This window comes from Arachis ipaensis, chromosome B05 (assembly GCF_000816755.2).
Source record: "Arachis ipaensis cultivar K30076 chromosome B05, Araip1.1, whole genome shotgun sequence".
NCBI lineage: Eukaryota > Viridiplantae > Streptophyta > Magnoliopsida > Fabales > Fabaceae > Arachis > Arachis ipaensis.
In genome coordinates, this window is record NC_029789.2 from 145,513,488 (window position 1) to 145,521,736 (window position 8,249).

Here is an 8,249-nt window from a genome sequence, read left to right on the forward strand (position 1 = left end):
CTTTTTAACTGATTCTCTGTCTCTCTCGCAACGAAATCTTCGCCATTCTCTCCGACATTAACACTTCATTCATCCATTTCCTCTTTCATTTCCACTCATTCCAAATAAAAGAACACACAGAACCAAATATATATACTAATTAATTAATTTTTAATTAATTAATTTAATTCACTAAGATCAAGCTTATTATAAATTAACGTCCCACCCTCATCCTCTTCGTTTTTCGGGGAAAACGGATTAACGAACAGAGTTATTTTCCCTCAAACGAGAAAAAGAGAGAGAAGCGGGGACGGGATTCGACTCTGTAACTTCAACGCGGATTCTTTCTGGTTCGTGTCGAATCCCCAATTCAACCGCATTCTCTCTCTCTCTCCCTCCCATTCAATTCAATTCAATTCAATTTTATTCATTCATTCATTCGTTATTGTTATTATTATTTTATTTTTGTTTGCTTCATTGCTTTTTACCCCTTATTCGTTGAGGTTCTTCGTCTTCTTCAATTACGGTGAGAAAACGGAGATTCCATTGCGGAAAACACGGAAATTGTAGCTACTAGCCTCTGAAACAGAGAGAGAATGATGGAAGAAGAGTTTGAGGAGTTCGAGGAGATCGAGGTCGAATACGCGTGCCTAGAAGAGGATGAAATCGATCCCGTTTACGAGTTTGATGCTCCTCAATTCTGCGATTTCTTACGTCGCGAGACGCTTTTTGATGATGCTGAAGCAGAGCAGTGGTTCGAAACCGCTCAGAGCCATGAACCTTCACGTAAGGATTTCATCGAATATGATCCTTTTTTTGTGAATCGTGATGTTTTTGTTTCGTAGATTTTTTCTATTTTCATTGCAAATTGTATGTTGCAGAAAGAAAATTTTGAATATAATAGAAAATTTTCCTTGTTTTGTAGCATTTTTGCTGAAGTTTAAATGGAGAAACCCCTGTGCAGAAGTTTCAAAAGCTCCGGCCAAAAATGGCAAAGGTACAGTTCTTTTCCCCTCTTTTGTTTTTTTGCAATTTCACAATTTACCGGATTTTCATGCAATCCATAAACGTGGTTGAAATTGGCACACTGAATCTGGAAAATTATTATCTTTTATTGCATATAGATTGGTAATTGATAATTTCTGATTCTTGATCAACATCAAGAATATCTTAATTGTTCTCTTTTTCTTTTCCCATAAGTGTTTAGCATTTGATTTTGCGATTGCAATTGTAACTGAATACATGCTTGTTTTCAGCAACAAGGCCTACCAGCAGCAATTCAAGTGGATCATCGAAATCGAAAGTTTCATCTTTCATGAAGCCAACAGCAAGTAATTTGGCCAAACAGAAGAATGTTACTGAAGTTACATGCAATCAATCTTGCAGGTCCATCAGTTATATCTTACTATATGATTATTACTATGTCTATTTTTGTTTCCTTTCCTGCTTTGTAAGATTGTGGTTAACTTGTTTTCCTTTTTTCACCTTTAATTCTTAGTCTTTTTTCCCTTAAACTAAGCAGGATTAAGAGTCAGGATTCTTCTCCTAATGATAGCCTATTATCCAAGAGACAGAAGCTTGAAGCCGGTTACATAAAAAAGGTATGCTAAGTTTATCTGAATATTTGGTGCCTAATTATTTATATATCCTTCCAATTTCAAATAACTTGATGTTTAAAAATTATATGTACCATGTCTCCTAACAAAATCAGAACATTAATGTTGCCTTTAGTTTCTGATTTGCATTTCTCTCAAATATGGTTTTCAATGATCATCAATTTAAAAAAAATAAATCAAAAAATCAAAAAATTAGATTTCCTTGTTTCTTAAAATGCTAGAACAATAGCATGCAAATAATTTCAGTGGACTATTTTCGGCTGAACTGCTAGATTGAGCAAGTTTCTGTCATAAAAAAATATAGAAAATAAAAAAGTCCACATTATTGTTGTTGATGTTAGACTTAATTATTTATTATTGCAACAGGCTGCTCATCTGAAACATCAAGCACTTTTTGCCCATAAGAAAACCGAGGTAACCAGTTTTTCATCATGTATAATATTCGGTTGTGCAATACTTAACAGTTCAGTATACAAGATCAATTTATGTGTGATTTTGAACTGTGGTGCAGAAAGATCCTTCTGGAGTGAGTGCAGCTTCTAGACCGAAAGCAACTATTCCTAAAGAACCAGTTCTGGAAACAGCCGTGAGGGCACAAAGACACAAGTATACCAACTACTACTACTACTACTACTACACTCAGATTATAGTATCCAATGGTTTCGAAATACATACTGAATTGTTGGGTGATGTGGCTTTTTAATAGGCCTATAACTGATGCTGAATCCCGTGAAAATACAAAATCGTCACTTAAAGCACGTCCCTTGAATAAAAAGGTAGGTACCTTCAGTTTATACTTCTAGAATAAATCACAAGTGCTTAATCATAGTCAATTTGAGTATATAGCTGTTTTGTCAATTATAATTTTTTTGGACATGCCAGATTTTGCAGGCTCCAGCACAATCCGTACAAAATAAGAAAACACAGAGAGCAAAAGAAGCTAATGTAATATTTTCTTTTGAAAAATGCTGTTGTATGCTTTCCAATTCATTATTTTTAATTAAATGCAATGAAGGAACTCATCATTGTTCCAAATTTTACTTTCTTCCCGAAACATCACAGAAGGTAATACAACAAACTGCCAGCAATGCTAGTCCCCTAGAAATATGCTTTAGTAATTGTAGCCTTTGAACTATCTGCTTCTGCTTCTACTTCACTAAAGTAGGATGAATTACTTAGTATGTTCAAGCAACTCTTTTTGCCCAACAAATAAGGTTAATTGCTTCTCTATTGTAGGGTGAGGGAGTTTTGAATAGCAGTTCTAACACCAATACAAGGGAACACCGAAGGTATAAACATTTAGAATTGCATGGTAGAATATTAGTATTACAATTACAGAAACGATATGCGGTTAATTCATGCATTATCTTTGCATATAAGTGAGCAATTATAATCTGTTATCTGGTTATATTACTCTTCTAGGACAAACTCTAGCGATGGCTCAAGGCAGGAGAAATATGGAATGACTAACAAACCCCGAGGAAAGCCTGATGATGCGGTTTGTAAAACTGATTTTAGAATAGGTTCAATTTTTCATGTTTTATTTGTTAGTAAAGTAAAGTGATTGATTATAACTGGGTGTGGTGCTTTTATTAGCAACGATCGAACAAAGGTGAAAGAGGTGTCTTCCGAAGTATCAAAGTATATCCACTGGTAATGTACTAATCTTATGCTTATATTTGAGATGTGAATGAATCATTCTGTCTATGTTTCTTATTTGAATTCCTACCCCCTCTTTCTTTCTTTTGTCTTTATAGGAACCAAATGACAAGAGACTTAATTATGAACCACCCACAGATTTACTTAGCAAGGTACTTACAAACTGTATTCCATTTCTCCAATGTTAATATGATCCATACTTTCATTGATATATATTTAGCTAATATTTGAGCCTGATTTGCAGCTGTCCCTGGTTTCTGAAGTGAAAAAACCTGCAAAACTGCCATCTAAGGTGCAGCCAATTTCCTAGGTTCAGCTATCTCAGCACTCATATAACAACTTAAGATTCTTTTGAGTGGGTAAAGGCATGGTGATTCCTATTGTTATATTGCAGGGCTTGAAGGAGAATACACCTGGATCCTTGCACCAAGAATACGAGGTATGCAATTAGTTACCTGGTCAATTCTATACCTAGTCTTGATTTTAATAACAGTTTTGTTTATATGCAAGTCTCTTATTGTATCTTGACATTTAACTAGTACAAGAAACCGGCCAAAGAAGCAACCTGTGGAAAGCAGTATCGATGCGTCCTCATAACGCAGCAGGCCTATATGGTGGTAAGTAGAACCAGATTAAATCTAAACTTACTATGCATTAGTTTGTTTTGTAGTTGCATCCTTTGGTAAACTAGATACTATGTGAATTTCACAATAATCTTGTCTTTGACACAGGAACTCGGACATTAGATGAAAATGTGCTGTTGGTTCTCCTGATTGATGCTTAAATTCTCTTGAAACATTTGCTAAAGTTACAAAAATATATATCCCCTCTATGATGGAAACTTCAATTGTAAGTAATATTGGAAGAACAATTCCAATGGGGCCCTTATTTGCTAACCAGTAGTAATTAACAAAGGATAGTATTACTACTGGATGAGATTGTTTAGAGAGGGATAGACTTCCATGATGTATTGCAGCCTAATACATGCAATGCATTGTAATACAATGAGATCATATTGAAATTTTTGTAACTTGTCCATTTCTATTTTAACAGTTAAATTTATGTATAAAGAAACCTGAAAAGCCAAAACAAAAAACAAGACACATAAAAGGGTAATGTGGTACATTTTGGCACATACAATACTCAAGTCTCTAACCATCTAAATTAAAATGTCAAGTGTAATAGTGGAAAAGTCTAAAATAATGTGAAATAGATGGTGGATATTACTTGTTAATAGTCAACAGGGTTGGGCATATAACAATATAGACACAAAAATGGTGGTGTATGTGGCATGTGAGAGTATGGAGACAATTAAAATGACAACATTTTGTCTACAATTTTGTAATACATGGCCTACAAATTGGATGCCGTATGGTTGAAGATAACACCCCCAAAAAAAAACAAACTAGGGCGATTGATACGTTCACATCAATGATACTTTTTACAGTTATAACAGTTGATAATATGTGTCAATTTGATAAGCAGTTGATACTTTTGCTCCTTCTAATACCAAACAAACAGTCGATAATATGTGTCAATTTGTATTTCTCACCGAATAAAAAAGATTAGTTAACGTTTGGGTGCGGAGTGTAAAGCGAACATAGACAGAATGTCTTGATTTTATGTTTACTTTGCACTATTATAAGCAGTGTGTTTGTAATACTAATATCTAATATGAGCACAAATGAACAATATAACAGAAAATGGTTAGCATCACAACTTACATGAGTTATGTAAAACTGTAATTGTCAAAGTATAGGAACCACAAATTCAGAATGGAAGTTAATTATGTTGCAGTTAGTTAAACGGCATGCAAGGAATTGGTACACAAGTACAAATTAAGTACAATAATTTTCATATTATTTGTTGTTTATTAGAGCCTTAATTGAGTGACATTTCATAGAAATTCTTGACTTCTTTTTCCAACGTGCTGCAGCATTCCATTTTTACACTTAAAAAAAAAGCACTGGAAAAGTAAAAATCTTATGTCATCAAAGGTATTAGAACACCAATTTCGACACCTGTATAAAAATAGGATTGTTATTAATCAATTGTATATTTAGATTGTTTTTCAATTAACAAAAAAAGAAAAATACATGTTGATTGTTAATAAAATATTAGTATCAAAATAATGTCTATAATAAAGGGTGTATGCATAGTTGGATTGTTTTACAAGACCCTAATGACCAAAACTCTAGCTGAACTACAGCACCAATAATTTGAAATAATGGTCAGTAACTATTAACCAAGATCTTCATTCGGGTCCTTACATGTTACAGAACAACCTTCAAACAGAAAAAAGTTACAGGCTGAATTCTTTTCTAAACAATTTGTTGAATCATTTCAGCTGCAGCAATTCATGGCAGCAAATATAGGCTAACCAGGGTATGATGTAAGCAGATCAGTGTAAGCAACAAACAAGACTGGCCTGTGATTACCTATATACATCTTCCTCAAAGAATACAAAATTCATATTCCTATGTACATCAAATCTTCTTCCACTGTGTTTTAGTGGAAGTGAATATAATGGTTTGTCTGTGAAGCTTATCATATTATGGAGCTCTTGAGGGGTAACACATTGAAATCCTGATTTCATTAGTCACCAAAGAATAGATGCTTGCCTCCAATACATTATTTAAGGTCAATGAAAAACAGATGAGCCACTAGTCACAACATTCTGTCTGTTTCGCTCATTGAAGCTTTTGCCTGTTAAGGGTTGAAAACAGATTATATTCGTTAGCAACACCAAGGTGTAAATATGTGTGTGTGTGTGTGTGTGTGTGTGTGTGTGTGTGTGTGTGTGTGTGTGAAGAGAGAGAGAGAGAGAGAACCTCAATCGGTGTGGTATTTTCGGAGGGGAACCAGCGCATGAGAACACCGAGATTCATGACAAGAGGTATCAACTTAAAAAGTAGTGGGGTGGTAACCTGAAAGGCATTTTAACAATAAGTATAAACTTGTAAAAGGAAGATTAGTATGGAGCTTCTAGGTGCAAATGAAATTTACCAGACTGAAAGCCGTCGTTCCCAGAAGAAGAAGATACATTTTCCCCTGAAATATTGTAGTCAGTGGTCAGAGAGAGAGAGAGAGAGAGGGACGACATTAATGAGAGGGGAAAAAAGCATAGGAGAGAGAGCGCAGACACCTCAACAAGATTGAGATTTGAAGCACGACTGAGGAGAACAAAAGCAAATTCTCCAATCTGAGCAAGCGAAATACCAACCTGCGTTGTCATTAAGACGGCTATTCAGCGTTCAGCACATCATGGTATTTAAGTAATTATAGTTAACCAATAGAGCATATGGAAGTTGACAATGTTAACTTACAAGAAATGACGTTCTAATGCTATATCCAAATGCCTTTGTAACTATTGCAACAACGGCTGTCTTAACGACTATAACCAGAATAACAGATGCCAGCAAGATATCAACATGGTTCCAAAGAAATTGAACATGTATAAGCATTCCGATACTCGAGAGAAAAAGAGCTGCAAATAGGTTTCGAATTGGTTCCACCTATATATAATATGAAAGCATAATCAGACAACTACAATGAACTTCACAATTCAGAAAAAGTAAATAAACACGAGAATGATACCTGATCCAAAGTATGTTGAGCAAAATCTGTTGTAGAAACCATAACACCAGCCATAAATGAACCCAGCTCAAGACTAAGGCCAAGCTTATCACTGCACTGGAAAGATATTAAATAAAGTTAACAAAATGCACAGCATCATAACTAATTGTTTAATCCACCAAACTGCATATAACACAGATTTAGACAAGGCCATTAGGCTTTGAATTGTTTTGGAAAAGCAATATGGAATGGCACATAAATAAAGGAAAACTTAGTATACGGTTTTCTTACCCATGCAGAGAGTAAGCAGAAAGCGACAGCAGCTAGCTGATAAAGTTCATTTGTCTGGAAAGGAAAGGAAGCTCATGAAAATTGCTAACAGAGGCAAGAAAGTGGAAGTAAAACTGTGAAACAAATATGAATTACCCTTACCTGAGATGAGAGCTGCATCATCAGTTTAAGAAAGCGAGGAACAAATGACCAAGACACGACAAAAGTAGCAGTAAGATACAAGGACAGCATTAGCATCCTGAAGTTATAAACAACAAACAATTAGATATATTCAATAATATAAATGATCATATCCAGTTATCCACCCCCCAAAAAAACAAACAAAAAACCCCTAAAAAGAGGGCCTGAAAACCATTATGAACCCTATATCTCACTAAAACTTGTGACGTAGAATTTTGCAAGATACATCAACATTTCAGTGTTTCCTCAAAAGTTCACAAGTAAAATTTTCTGCTCTATACAGTCTTCCCACAAATTACAGTTGTTACACTGGTGTCATTTATCCACTTTAGAAGATAGTGTTAAATATATCTTAGAGTTGGCATATTAAAGTTTATTTGGACGAGAACTTGTATGGCAAAAATTGTGCCCTTAAGTTTAGGCCTTCAAGAACTCTCGAAAGTGGAAACTAGTATAGAAATATAGCAGCATTATTAGAGTCAGTTAGCTTGCATTAACTGATTAACAGAACAAATAGTTCTTGATCATTAATCAGAAAGGCATTTTATGAAATGATACAAAGGAACCAGAGAAAGGATTGCATACGGAGAGACTTACAGTTTTCCCATTGAAATAAATCCTTGTAGAAGACCACTGCTGCCACCCAAAACTGGAAGCAGGGCAAATAGTAAACCCACAGTGCAATCCTGGATATACACGTGTTGAATAAGGACCAATAAACGGACAAGTCAATCCTTAGACATTACTTTATGAAAATCTAACAAGTTACCATTTAACAGTCAACAAGAAAGATACCTGAAAAATAAGAGTCCCAATGGTAACTTGAACATGAAGAGCATTATTAGTATTCCGATCCACCAAAAACTTTATGACCTGGTTAAAAGTGAAAGTAAATGCGTCATGTCAGAATTCACAAAGCACCAGGTTTTTTTTTTGTAAAAAGAAAGG

General features: G+C 34.7%; 2 protein-coding genes across 2 annotated transcripts in view; one reads left to right on the forward strand and one right to left on the reverse strand.

Moving 5' to 3' along the window:
* LOC107644732 lies at positions 1 to 4,298 on the forward strand. Its single transcript, XM_016348660.2, has 16 exons — positions 1 to 765; positions 905 to 976; positions 1,236 to 1,365; positions 1,502 to 1,580; positions 1,962 to 2,009; positions 2,107 to 2,201; positions 2,302 to 2,371; positions 2,478 to 2,540; positions 2,832 to 2,884; positions 3,018 to 3,093; positions 3,192 to 3,248; positions 3,353 to 3,406; positions 3,499 to 3,546; positions 3,649 to 3,693; positions 3,794 to 3,871; positions 3,986 to 4,298. The coding sequence occupies exons 1-16, from the start codon at positions 576 to 578 to the stop codon at positions 3,998 to 4,000; spliced, it is 1,173 nt and encodes a 390-aa protein (XP_016204146.1). The 5' UTR covers positions 1 to 575; the 3' UTR covers positions 4,001 to 4,298.
* The window catches only part of LOC107644733 (K(+) efflux antiporter 5), a 6,191-nt gene continuing 3,313 nt past the window's right edge, over positions 5,372 to 8,249 (reverse strand). Inside the window, exons 11-20 of the mRNA XM_016348661.2 lie at positions 8,097 to 8,174; positions 7,899 to 7,987; positions 7,263 to 7,359; positions 7,122 to 7,175; positions 6,852 to 6,947; positions 6,581 to 6,769; positions 6,400 to 6,477; positions 6,261 to 6,305; positions 6,086 to 6,181; positions 5,372 to 5,960 (exon numbers count right to left, since the gene is read on the reverse strand). Of these exons, the coding sequence (XP_016204147.1) occupies positions 5,922 to 5,960; positions 6,086 to 6,181; positions 6,261 to 6,305; positions 6,400 to 6,477; positions 6,581 to 6,769; positions 6,852 to 6,947; positions 7,122 to 7,175; positions 7,263 to 7,359; positions 7,899 to 7,987; positions 8,097 to 8,174 (861 nt within the window). The 3' untranslated portion in view covers positions 5,372 to 5,921. The remainder of the gene's footprint in view (positions 5,961 to 6,085; positions 6,182 to 6,260; positions 6,306 to 6,399; positions 6,478 to 6,580; positions 6,770 to 6,851; positions 6,948 to 7,121; positions 7,176 to 7,262; positions 7,360 to 7,898; positions 7,988 to 8,096; positions 8,175 to 8,249) is intronic.

Coding starts and splice junctions, on each gene's coding strand:
- LOC107644732 (XM_016348660.2), top strand. CDS start 576: ATGATGGAAGAAGAGTTTGAGGAGTTCGAGGAGATCGAGGTCGAATAC. Junction 1,366..1,501: donor ACATGCAATCAATCTTGCAG/GTCCATCAGTTA, acceptor TAAACTAAGCAG/GATTAAGAGTCAGGATTCTT. Junction 3,407..3,498: donor CCACAGATTTACTTAGCAAG/GTACTTACAAAC, acceptor CCTGATTTGCAG/CTGTCCCTGGTTTCTGAAGT.